The sequence below is a fragment of the Phycodurus eques genome, chromosome 6, assembly GCF_024500275.1.
Source record: "Phycodurus eques isolate BA_2022a chromosome 6, UOR_Pequ_1.1, whole genome shotgun sequence".
Lineage (NCBI taxonomy): Eukaryota > Metazoa > Chordata > Actinopteri > Syngnathiformes > Syngnathidae > Phycodurus > Phycodurus eques.
Window position 1 is genome coordinate 29325832 of NC_084530.1, and position 12931 is coordinate 29338762.

Here is a 12931-nt window from a genome sequence, read left to right on the forward strand (position 1 = left end):
TGAGTGTTGTTGAAAGGAAAGGTGACGTAACACAGTGGTAAACATGCCCCGTCATAGCTTTCTTTAGCTCGTGCTGCAGGCATCAAATTCAAAGTGAGACAATATTTGCAAAAGAAAACTAAGTTAATCAGTTTGAGCATTAAATACCTTGTCTTTGTCGTCTATTCAGTTGGATTTTTCCAATCATTGTGTTCTGTTTTTATTTACGTTTTTACACAACCTCCCAACTTCATTAGAATTGAGGTTTGTAGATATTGTAAAAACAAAACCTACAGCCCAAACTTGACACACAAGGTTAAAGTTAAAAAGCTTTATTGAGATGGACATTCATCTAATTTCAAACAGCATATTCTTTGAATATAATCACTTTTTATAATTACAAAATCATTTTACACCTTAAAAAGGTGTGTGAAATACCGGTCAGTGTGTTTTTTTGTTTTTGTTTGTTTTTTACAGTGAACAAATTTACAAAATACAAACGATGACGGAAATGTAGAAACACTGACTATAGTTAGAAATGGAAAGAAAGTGGGAGTTAAAGCTGCACACAGATATGGTAATATCATTTGTACTGTAGATTTAATGTATATTATTGTCAGGCATTCGCTAGAGTCAGCTCAAAGTTACGCCACTGTCCAGTTTACATTACATTACATTACAAGCGAAGACATAAATAATATGTTAATGTTGTGCAATAATGTGCCTTGTTGCATTCAACATGCAAGGAAAACTCAAAGTTTGGTGATTTTCAGACTGTTTAACTCGATCCTGATCTCATTTTCCACCTCTTTCTCTGCGCACATTGCAGGGTTGTCGTACGCTTGTGTCTTGTTGTCGCACCCTTGATCTCCAACGGCGTTGCAGCATTTGCAGCAGCAGCAACACTTGGCAGTGAACACACCCACCACTTTGTCCCAGGGTTCCAGAGAGTGAGCCCAAAGCGGGAGGAAGTCCCAAGACCGCAACGCTGCCGGCAGACACCCGGGCTTCCTCTTCCGCAGCACGTTGATGACCACGACGACGACGAGAAGGACCACGAGTGGGCACGCCACGCCCACCAGGACCTGCCATCCGGCCAGCGACAGACTAAAGACGAGGAGCGGTAGAAGGAAGAAGCAGGAGATGATGTAGACTGCAGCAAACCAGCGGTAGGAGGCCGTGATGTTTCCCAAGCCTTTGGCCAGTCGGATGGGGAATCGGGTGAATGGAATCGGATACCACAGAATAATGCCAGAGATGTTGAACAGGAAGTGTACGAGGGCAATCTGGAGAAGCCATCAGTGCACTTTGTTATTAGCATGCAGGTCAATCACCGAAAGGCCTCTTCTGCCAAACATCGTGTTTGTGAGACACGACTCACCTGCAGTGCGTTACCCAATGTGTCTCCCGGACTGGCCATGGCTGCCAAGATGGCGGTGGTGGTGGTGCCAATGTTGGAACCAAGAGACAATGGATATGCTCTCTGTATGCTGATGACGCCAATACCTGCAGGTGTGCGCACAAGGCAGGCCCCTTGACAATGCTCATAAACAATCACTTTAAATGTAAATGTGCCTATTTTCTTCTCGATTCCTGTTTCCAATTGATAAGCCCAATAGAGAGATTTATTTATTTATTTATTTATTTTTAAGCGCTGAATGTAGTATGCATCGGTCAGTATGGATGGCGGAAGGAAGGATACTCGGGTTGTTGGGTAGATAGTTGGATGATTGGTAGTTAGTTGGATTGATGGGAGGAGAAATAGATGACCAGTTGATTGACGTGTGGACGGTGGTGGGGCAGGTTAATGAATGGGTGGATGGATGAAAAGAGGAGGGTGGATGGATTAATGGCGCAGTGGTGGAGAAACATCAACTGCATGGAGGTTGAATGGATGAATGGGTTGATGATTGATGGATGGATGGATGGATGGATGACGGAGGAGTAGCCTCACCAACAAGTGGAGTGATAGCGGAGGTAAAGACAGAGCTGCTCTGCACGATGAACGTCATTCCGGCTCCGACTAAAATGGCAATGTACCCTGTGATCCATCCAAAGGGGAATGGGAAATCTGCACAGGTGAACGAACAGTGTTAGCGTACGACACCGTCACCAGTCACACGGAATGCGTTGCGCTGTAGAAGCAAACCTAGCGCACCCACTCACCAGTGTTGAGTATTTTCTTGATGATCATGGCCACTTGACCCTTGAGCATGGAGTTGAGCAGCTTGACAATAAGCAGCAGGCAGGAGCACAACACCAGCAGAGAAAGAGCCAGAAGGATCAGACCCACCGCCAGGTCGGACAGGTTCACGTCGACGAAGAGGTGATCGCCTGACAGCACACGCATACAGACGCTATGTCCAGTACACGCTTCGGTGAAGGACTTTGTGGGGCGTCGCGCTCACATTTGGCGATGTTGTACGTCTGCGAAATGTTCTTCAGCGTGAAGGTGTAGTTGCCGTCGAGCCAGCACATTGAAGGAGAGGTGCAGTTCTCTGGACCGGGAACGGTGACATTTACTGTGCTCTGAAAGTCAGCCGCAGTTTAAAGAGCATTTCGAGCAATTATATGGCGTCCCAAAAGTCACAGTACATTTCCCTTTTTTTTTTTTTTCGATTCCGTTACAGGTATCATTGGGACAGACGTGATGGCCGTCCACATTCGACAGCTTAGGTCACAGGTGTCAAACTCAAGGCCCGGGGGGCCAGATCCGGCCCGACACATCATTTTATGTGGCCCGCGAAAGAAAAAAATCACGTGTGTCCACCTCCATGATTCGTGCTCAAATCTGTTCCAAATTTGTGTATAATATTCCTATGTAATAAATAGTAATCAACTATTGTAAGCATGTTTAGCCTCCTCACCCCAGCATTCGACAGTCGAAGCTGTCGAATGCTGATGGCCTCACTTCTGTCCAAAGCGATACGAAATTTAAAAAAAAGCAAGTGTACAGTCACTTTGGAGACACCTTGTATTGTTGCGTCCATGATGTTTGATCTTACCACGTTGCTATAAGTTTCACACCACTTCTTGATGAGACTTTTGTTCCGAGCTGCTGGATCTCCGGTGGCTATTTCGCTTAAGACGGACTTGTCCAACTGTCTCAGAGGGAAACGCACAACATGCAGAAATGTGCCATCGTAATTATAATCGACCTCATTGCAGTTTTCCGTTTGAATCAACACAGTTTCACTTTGTTTCACACTTGTGTAACAGCAACATAAATCAATCAGCTTTTACCTTTATAATGGAATCCGTGAGGACGTCGGTGATTACGTTCAACAGGTCGGGGGCCTCTCCGCTCTGGATCTGGAAGGAGTCGATGATGAGCTTGGTGACCTCGTACAAGTAGCCGGTGGCGACCTCCAGAGGCAGCAGCACCAGAACCGACAGCCAGTTGAAGAAGTCGTGCACTGTGGCCCCTGCAAACGCCCTGCGTCAGCACAGTCGTAAGCGCAATTTAGATAAATGCCAGGCGCAAAGAACTTTGTTCGCTTCTGTTGGTAGCGACATACATTGCCGTGTTATATTAGCGTATCTCTCGAGATTAGGATTATTGTGTATGTTTTATGACACACCGGTTGATTTATTGAGCCGCTCCAGCAACAACAGAGACATTATCACGAGCCTTTAGTTGATACGGTTCACCAAAACATGACATTTATTGAAATCTTTCTGGACAACCCGAGAAAGGAAGGGAAATAAAGCCACCCATTCGATGATGATGGGGGGGCTTTTTACAATCAGCAGCCGTTTCCGTTATTATGAACCGTACACCCTTGGCTGTCTAAACAAGTGGATTAAAACCATAGATGATTATTTAGGATTTGACGACATATTTGTTATTGACACAGTAATAAACTGATAACAAAACATGAAATAGCAATTAATAAATGTGTTTGTTGCTTTATACAGTATGTGGAAAACCACTATACCATGCCACGTTAACCAAATGACAAATGTGCACAACTTAGACATGTGAATGTTTCATAAAAAGTCCAAAATTTCAAAGATTATTTCACCTTATATGTTCAACAGTGTAACTATGAATCTAACCTTTTCAAAATCTCAAACAAACTATTAGATTGCACCACCAGATGGCACTTTGAGGTCATGTTTGGAAAAATATGTCATGTTTGACACTGCGGCAGACTGGCACGTGACCAGACCAATCAGAAGCGTCGGCGCACTTAGGGTCCATTTTTCATGGTCCAATCATCTGCAAGGCGTTTATTTTTAAGGGTAGTGTTGTAAGGTGAAATGATATGAAACTTGTAGGATTCTATTTTGTGCTTTGGAAAAAAAAAACCAAAGGGAACGCCATCGTAAGCCATGCAAAGTTGTCTGTTGAACAAATGAGCATTTGGGGGTTAAACCATTTTGGACTTTTTATAAGAGCCTCTCTGAGGTTTTATTTGTTTGTAGAATTGCATGTGGGCCGTATACGGTCCACGTGCCGTAGGTTTCCCACGCCTGCACGAGATGTCAAGTCGTTACCTGCGAAAGACACTGCGGTCCCCAGCCTGCGTCATGGCAACCAGCGTGTTGGTGACGGAGGTGCCGATGTTGGTCCCCATGATGATGGGAACAGCCAGTTGGACTGTTAGCACTGCTCAAAAATAAACAAATTGCAAAATTCGTGACCGTCTCCTCAAGCGTGGAAGTGTGTCGCGCGTGCGCCGGTGCTCACATCCAGAGGAAACCATGCTGACGACAATGGAGGACGACGTGGACGAACTCTGAACCAGCAAGGTGACCAGGACGCCAATGACCAGACCGGCCAGAGGGTTGGACAGGACGGCGCTGTCTTGGAAAATGTCGCCTGCCGCTTTGCCTGCGTGGACGAGGCGGTTGAAGCGTGTTGTTTTGTTGTCCGAACGCAGCGTAGTAGCGTGTCACGCCTTCGTACGCTCACCTCCGACGAGCTGGAAGGCCGAGCTGAGGATGTCGAGGGAGCAGATGAACATGTAGAGGAGGCCCAGCAGCGCGACCAGTTTCGCCACGGACACCGACACCCTCAGCACCTTCCCGTTGGTGTCCAAAGCTGACAAAATACAGAAAATGAAACATCACACTGAAGTGTGAGGCAGACGCGCTGCCCTTGCCGAGGTAATATTCCTTCTCCTTCTGCTCTCGGTTGTGCTGGAGTCTGTCGCAGCGGACCTTGGGCGAGAGAGGCGCCCTCAACTGCCAGACTATAATAATAATCCAGTTAGTTTATTTTGAAATGGCGTCGAGATGGGGGGCTGATAAAGACGGCCTAAAAGAAATTCTTTACATTGTTTTGTGTGTGTGTTTTCACTTTAAATCACGGGTGTCAAACTCATTTTTTCCGCGGGCCACGTCGTAGTTATGGTTTCCCTCGGAGTATACATGTACAGTAAATGTACAATTGCCTCATGTTATTACATAAACACAAAAAAATCGATGGTTAACTATATTTGAAGCCAGTAAAAAGTTGTTAATTCGGTTTATTTTGAAATGGGGATTGGTAACAAAAATGTTTGCAATCAACGTTATCTAAAAGGGAAGACGATTTGCAATGTTGTTATTTTAGCAAGAAACATCAAGTCGACGCACTTGATATGCTTCCGCGGGCCACATAAATTGATGTGGCGGGCCGGATGCGGCCCCCGGGCCTTGAGTTTGACACCTGTGCTTTAAATGGTTTTCTCAAAGGTTTCACCCAAATACTAAATATTAAATTTCTTCAATTCTGACATTTTTTTTCTCATTTTGTATTTTTTGTTAACATACAATAGTGCGGATCTGGTTAAAAAAAATTTTGTTTGTTTATTTTTGAGTGAAGTCAATGTATCTTTTTTTTTTTTTGTCTGCACTCAGACTTACACGATAACCAATTAATGATAAACCTTTATTATCAATATATTCATGTCGCGCTTATCATTAATTCGTCATTATATGGCACCAAATGTGCACACGCCCAACGCCCTTCAACGTACGCTGCAGTTTTATCGATCCCTTCATGACGGAACTGCACGGCGGTAGCGGTGTAGCAGTCATATCAATTCAAAATCCCTGATTAGAAATGTACGTCCAAATTCCTCCTCACCCGACCATGGCACGCCCGTGTCTTTCAGCTCGGGCAGATCCCAAGGGTCTCCGTCCTCTGGCTGCCCATCCACCAGTGCCAGGGTCGAGTGTGCAAGGTTCCCTTTTTGCTCTGCTCGCACATTGACAAGGAACAGTCGCTACTGCTGTGATGTCATCATTTGTTTGCACAAGGACTCTCCTGTTCCGCAGCTTACCTTTGCTGTCATTCCTTTCATTGTGATGCTGAGGCTGAAAAATGAGAAAGATAATATCAATATTCACTATTAATATTCCAATACGCTATCCCCTTACAGCATTGCCATTTGAATTCTTCATTTTTAAAAAATGGCTAATATTTGTGGCTTATATCACACGCATTCACCCACTCACATGCCGGCGGGTATTGATCACATGGTCACGCGGCGTCAGCGGCCACAGGAAAATTCCATTAGCACATCACCACGGCAAGGAAATGAAGCTGAATTGATTTTCTCTTTTTTTTTAAAATCTTACATTCACACACATAGTCATCTTTAAATCATTTTGGATTTTTTTTTTAATTTTCTGTCATTTTTTTTTTTTTTTTTTTTTTAAATGGTTACAGTCACAACAAGGATTCTCTCAGCAGTATGCCCCTTAAATATTTGCTGCTATTGTATTCATTAACTTACTAACGGTGTGATCTAATGCAGCGGTTCATGCACGCATTCACCAAACCCTTTGTAATTGAAAAGAAAAATGCTCATTCTCAACAGCTAGGCTACATATTATATCGGTGCATAAAATGATCCATGCACCAGTTGTGCTCAAATTCAGTGTTCGTAGAACAAACCCAACAAATCTTGAACTTTGCTAAATGTAATAAAACAACCCATCTGCATGGATGTTTACTGCAAATCAATGGAACTCTTGTCTTCGCTCTCATCGTGTTCACCAAAAAAGGCTGTTCCTTTTCTTCGTTTTTATGTCGACCATCCTTGAAAAGCGTTGCTCACCAAGATACGGTGTAACAAGCAATCTGAGTACTTCAAAGGAGTTTTGTTGTTCTGTAAAGTTGTTACAAATCACACAAGTGGGGTGAACAGAATGGACACGCGCACAAATATAATATACACAGTGTGTGTGGTTTTTTTTTTTTTTTTTGGGGGGGGGGGGGGGTTCCATATCTTGCCACAGCAAAAAAGAAAGAAAAAGAAGAAGAAGAAAGAAAAGACTTTCATTGAAAAACTCCAAAATGAATAAGATGCAAAGTCGTGTCCTCACCCCAGACGGCTTGAGTGCGTCCATGCTGCCTGTCTGCCGCCTTGAGATTTGCAAATGCTGCGTCCACACAGGTGGAGTGTGAAGGTGAAGGAGGGTCGGCTCAGAGCGCTCCCAGATAAGATGAACACACCTTGCTGGTTGCCTCGCCGAGTTCCTGGAATCTCTGCTGTGGCGTGTGTTGCAGTCCAACTCACATTGTTGCACCTGACAGTGATGGACCTGCTGTCCGGCTATCCCAGTGCATCCGACTGACACAGTTTATTTTGCGTGTGTGTGTTGATGATTGTAGCCCACTATTGATCTTCTTAATAGAGTTACCCATTCGCCGACACCACAATGTGCTAAATTTGGACTTTTAAATGAGTCAGTTGTACTTAAAAAAAATTCTATTTTGATTAGAACAAAATGACCACAGGGATCCTGTTGCTAACGTGATATAATTCTCCTCCATGAAAATTCTAGCTTTGCACATAGTTTGCAAGAGTCACATACTGTATAATATATTCACTTATTTTCAGCTTTAAGTCCTTGAAAAGGAGCTGATTATTTATTTCTTATTTTGGTGTCATGTTTTTATGTTTTTAACCGGTTTTATATTTACCCTCTTCTGTAATGTTACATTGTTTTATATCCCATGTGTTTTATGAAATTTACAGCAATTTGGTAAACTCTGTTGTTTTTATGTGGCTTGAATTGGATTGGACGCTTTGGCCTTTTGTGTTGCTGCACTTGTACCAAGTTTGGCTGTGGCGATGTGAATTTCCAGAGTCACTCATTTCCAAATTCAGTGACACAGCAGCATTCGGGTGCCACACTGGGCTATTGTAAGATTTGATTTCATTTCCAGTTAGCTTTCCTCATGTAAATCTGGTCCAAAAATCTATTTCATTTTTCCACATTCCTGTAATTGATATTGTGCATATACAATGAAGGTTGCATCCATCAATATCCATCTCTCTCCAGCCTCCAGCTCATTTAGCATGATTAGCGCTATTGAAAACGGACAGTTAAAAACGCAATTAACTAATGTTATGTTTCACGCATGCGCTTAATCTTAAATAAAGCTAACGTAAACTTGAACCTGGCCTTTTTTTTCTTTTTTTTTTTGCTGTCCTCGATGATTCACTAACATGACCGCGTTATTAGCAGTGACAGTATGTACCAGAAACGAATTACTTTTGGAACAATGCTTCTGAATTCAAGAAGTTTCTGCAGTAATGAATTGAACCGGTAGAGGGTAGTCGTGAATAATTTTGTGAGACATGCACAAACAATATAGATTTTATATCATCATTAAACGGTTTCTTCCTCGATGTAATGTACACAAGTAAAAATGTGTTAGAAATATTTATAGCTTTTTGAATTCGATTTGTGACTCGAGCACGGCCAAGCTACAAATGTCACCTTTTCATTTCCGGGTTAGGTCCCAGCTAGCGATGACATTGTACGGAGCGGTACACGCGCCAGTCCTTCTGCGGCGGCTGCTTTTGCGGCTCTTTCACATGCATTGAAGGCTACCGAGCGCGCCGTTGCTCGTTTCCCCCCCAACAACATGTCGTCCATTTCCGCGGCTTTTAACGAGGAGCGACAGCGCCAAGGAGCACAGGTTAGCAGCACGCCGATAAACAAACGTGACCCGAGCACCACGGCTTGTGCTAACGCATTAACCTGCTAGCTCCGAAGGAGGACTGGTCGCGCACCACCAGCCGCCTCGAAACCCTTTCCAACGAGTTTATGATGAATACTGTCTGAGTGTGCGGTAACTAGATTAAAAGTGTCTGTGGTTGGCCCCTGGCAGGCGCCCGTGGCCACGGACTACATCCCCACGGAGGAGGAGAAGAGAGTGTTCAGGGAGTGCAACAAGGAAAGCTTTTGGTACAGGTGTAAGTTTGCTTGAAATTTAAAATTGTTATTACTTCTTAAAGTCTCACAGATGTCTTTATATAATGGAATGTCTTTTGTTTCCTTTATTATTTGCATGTCTTTCAATGTTGATTATATTCTATAACATGGTGATTTGTACTTTGAAAAATGAAAAAAATATATGTAAGCCATTTAAACTGGAAGGACTGATGGTTGTATTTTTTTTCTGTCAATTCAAATAAAAATAGAGTGCAAAATTAGTAAGCTAATCTACACACAAAATCGTTTCCCTCTTTTAACTTGCATATTGCTTGTACTAAAAAAAATAAAAAGAAATCATGTCACCGGTTGTTTTAAATAATGAGTTAGTTAGCGTTGGCTTGACTTTAATGCTTCTGACCATACTACCCTGAAAACGCCCGATCTCCTCTGTTCTCGGAAGCGAAACCGAGTCGGGCTTGGTTAGTACTTGGATGCGAGACTTTTATGCCATCAAAACAACTTGTTCCCACAGTTTTGCTAATAGACGACAAACCAAAAAATGCTAAAAAAAAAAAAAAAAAAATGTTTTAACAAAGTTTCAAAGAGTGCTTCTGAATTAATACCTTTTAGTGTGCGTGTACCCTATATGTTCTGAAAGTGTGTATTTCGGTGATTACATTTATTCTTATGCTTCCCTTGCAGCGGTGCCCTTCTCTGTGGTGAGCATGGCCATCACTCAAGCCTTGGTTGCCAGAGGTAAGAACCCATACAATACCTATGCAGTCCTATAAAGCATAAATGGATGATGGTTATCATTAATAAATTGTTTTCTTTTATTTCTGATTCCGTTTAGGGTTTCTCGCTGCATCTCCAAGGTTTGGGTCGCTTCCTAAAGTGGCTTGTAAGTTTGAAGACTAGATGGGACAACATTTGCTGTTTAACACAAATGCAACAATGTTTGTTCAAATGCTTCTCACTATCAAATGTTGTAAGTTACAACAAAAACAATGAAGTCAGATCCCAGAGGGAATTCAATTCCATCTTAAATGTTAGCTTTAATTCTTTAGTTTATTATATATATATATATATATATAAATTATTCAAGCCCCATTGCAAATATTTTTTTTCCATTTGCAAAGGTTAAAAACTTAGAGTACTTTGTAATGACCCAAAAATGAACTCGTAAAATTGCTCCAAACAGTTAATGAAAGCGACTATTATTTTTTTTTTTTAAAGTGACCATTTCTTGAAAGGTTGTACATATTGTGCACAATAGTACCTTCCTAAAATAACTGTCCAAGTCCTGTTTCGTATTTCTGTGTAGATAGCACACACACAAACACTTTACCAAATAATATATTAATAATTTCTAGGAGTACAATTGCATGTTCTGTTTGATTGAGGATGTAGGCGACAGCATTAAATGACTAAGGCCATTATTTTAGGAAGGTATGTACTGTATAATTATTGCAGTTGAAGTTTCTGTAATCCGATGTCACACAACAATGGAGAAGAAGTAAAAGACTATTTATTAGTTGTATTGGATATTGCAAAACAAACTGTTCTGAATGGAAGTTCTGACGTGGTGTGTCCTCCAGTTGCCGGCTTCTGCGGCTACCTGGCAGGGAAGATGTCTTACATGAGGATGTGTCAGGAGAAGTTCAAGAGGCTGGACAACTCTCCTCTGGGAGAGGCCCTGAGACAGAGGACGGGACTGTCTCCACAGCTGTGTGTACTACCACCCACGCCACACTTTAAAAAATGTACCCCCAAAAAAAACCTCTAAAGCAGGCCCTGAATAGCATTTTGCAATTCTCCCGTCTAGTCCTAAAGGTGCTCAGTCAGAGCTGAGTGATCCTACCAGTCCAAGCTATGACACCATGTTCCAGCCAGCAGAGACGCCAGATTCCAGTGCAGAACGTGGATATGGATTTAATCCAGAAGCACCAGTTTCCACGAGACGAGCAGATGACTTTGATGTACCAGGTAACACGGATGAATGCGTGACATCACATTCAATTTAAGTCTTGGCTCGTATTTAGCTTTTGAATAACAATAGAAAGTGGGGCTGATAAGCGGTAGAAAATGGATGGATGGATAGAAAGTGGGTGGTTATGTTTTGTTTAGTCAAGCCTGTTTACTGTAGATAATTTATCTCATTTTCATCACAAGATGAATAGAAGTCCACGTGGACAAAATTGCTGCTGGTTTATGAGTGAAAGAAAAACACAATGGTCACTGCAATAACTTGAAACTGACAAAAGCAATACATGAGCAATGAAAATCAGACATTGCACTTGAATTGTGGTTCAACAGGATCTTTTTAGAAACAAACTGAGTAAACTGGCCTGGACAAAACTGATGGTACCCCTGAAAAAGATGGGGACGTTACAATAAGATGTGTCCCAGAATTAGCATTAACAAACTTAGCAGTCAGTCGGCCTATCTAAAGGGTGTAACAAGTAATCGGTGTCCTATTTGGTGACAAGGTGTGTACAACACTGAACGTGGACCACAGAAAGCGAGAGAATTGTCGCTGGAAATAAGAAAAGAAACCATCTCCAAGCAGCTTGATGTCCCTGTGACTACAGTTGCACATATTCAGAGGTTTTAAGGTGTACCAGACCGCAGCCAACCTGGCTCAAAGAAAGAGGGGTGATAAGTTGAAGATTCAGATACGAAAGGCAAACAGAGAACCCAGAACAACCTCCAAAGAAAATTCAAGGTGAACTCCAAGGTACATCGGTGTCTGATCGCACCATCTGTCGTCGTTTTGAGCCAAATTGGATCTCGTGGGAGACAACCAAGGACACCGCTGTTTAAGCAAATCATAAAAGAGTGAGACCAATTTGCTACTATGTATATTGACAAGCCGCAAAGGTTCTGGGGGAATGTCCTTTGGACAGATGAGACCAAATCGGAGCCTTTTTGCCAAGGCCCTATCAACTTGAAGTATACCAAGAAAAGAACACTGTGTGTTGTTTCACCTACTGTGAAACATGTAGGAGGCTCTGTTTTGTCGTTCTCTGTTGAGGCTGGCTGTTGAGTTGATTTACAGTATGAACACCTTGTCCTATTGTCAACTCCAGTTCAGTCCTATGAGGAAGAAAATGAACCCAAGAGGAAGTCCATCCTCTATGAGGACCTCCGGCTGAAAAACCGCGAGAACTATGAGGTCACACTCACCCAGAAGGCAGAGTCGCTGCTCAAAACACCCCCTGAAAGGGAGCCAGAAAGACTGACAAAAAGTGGTATAAAAAATTTAAAAACAACTCAAGAAGTCATCTTTTATGAAAATAAGTTGAATCATTTTTGTTTTTGTTTCAGAGAAGAAGAATATCTATGGAGACACCTGGGAAGAATGAGTTTTTTTGAGTAAAAATGTGCTTCACTGAGCTTGTGACACAGTCTGACATCTGAGTCAATTAAACCAAAGTGCTTGAAGTGTTCTGTTTATCGATTTAAATTTTTCACACAAAAGCTGAATATTGCACAAATACGCTTCCTATGTTGCATCATCAACTCAATTTGAAGATGTGCGTATCAGCAGAGCAGATCTGAGTAGTGATCCAACTGCAATGTGTGCAGATTTTATTTTTTAAAAAGAGAGAAAATTCAAAAGCAAATCAACATGGAGCTTATTGAAAAAAATAATGAATGAACATGATTTTGATTAAAGTGAAAGTGAAGAACAGACGAGATTGCGATGCTCCTTGGGTGGAGAATTTAAAACTGGGAAAAGCAGCAGCAGTTTAAGCTGCGGAACTCTTAACTCTCATGTATTATA

General features: G+C 42.3%; 2 protein-coding genes across 2 annotated transcripts; one reads left to right on the forward strand and one right to left on the reverse strand.

The window, feature by feature from the left end:
* Positions 1–421: 421 nt before the first annotated feature.
* LOC133403762 (sodium-dependent phosphate transport protein 2B-like) lies at positions 422–7323 on the reverse strand. Its single transcript, XM_061678964.1, has 13 exons — positions 7300–7323; positions 6252–6336; positions 6056–6166; positions 4898–5026; positions 4673–4816; positions 4480–4591; positions 3223–3415; positions 2985–3080; positions 2388–2508; positions 2146–2313; positions 1934–2050; positions 1361–1485; positions 422–1265 (listed from the first exon to the last, which is right to left on the reverse strand). Exons 1-13 carry the CDS (start codon positions 7321–7323, stop codon positions 732–734), a joined length of 1959 nt encoding a protein of 652 aa, XP_061534948.1. The 3' UTR covers positions 422–731.
* A 1403-nt stretch (positions 7324–8726) lies between these two features.
* Positions 8727–12588, forward strand: LOC133404069 (OCIA domain-containing protein 1-like). Its single transcript, XM_061679665.1, has 8 exons — positions 8727–8905; positions 9098–9182; positions 9847–9900; positions 9998–10045; positions 10743–10872; positions 10970–11130; positions 12234–12395; positions 12472–12588. Exons 1-8 carry the CDS (start codon positions 8852–8854, stop codon positions 12507–12509), a joined length of 732 nt encoding a protein of 243 aa, XP_061535649.1. The 5' UTR covers positions 8727–8851; the 3' UTR covers positions 12510–12588.
* The last annotated feature ends 343 nt before the right edge of the window (positions 12589–12931 follow it).

Excerpts from the sequence above, each read along its gene's own strand:
- LOC133403762 (XM_061678964.1), bottom strand. The coding sequence starts at position 7,323 with ATGGACGCACTCAAGCCGTCTGGG. Across the intron at positions 2,314-2,387 it reads GACGTACAACATCGCCAAAT|GCGATCACCTCTTCGTCGAC; the intron begins GTGAGCGCGACG and ends GTGTGCTGTCAG. Across the intron at positions 1,266-1,360 it reads CATTGGGTAACGCACTGCAG|ATTGCCCTCGTACACTTCCT; the intron begins GTGAGTCGTGTC and ends TGGCTTCTCCAG.
- LOC133404069 (XM_061679665.1), top strand. The coding sequence starts at position 8,852 with ATGTCGTCCATTTCCGCGGCTTTTAACGAGGAGCGACAGCGCCAAGGA. Across the intron at positions 8,906-9,097 it reads GACAGCGCCAAGGAGCACAG|GCGCCCGTGGCCACGGACTA; the intron begins GTTAGCAGCACG and ends GGCCCCTGGCAG. Across the intron at positions 12,396-12,471 it reads AGAAAGACTGACAAAAAGTG|AGAAGAAGAATATCTATGGA; the intron begins GTATAAAAAATT and ends TTTTTGTTTCAG.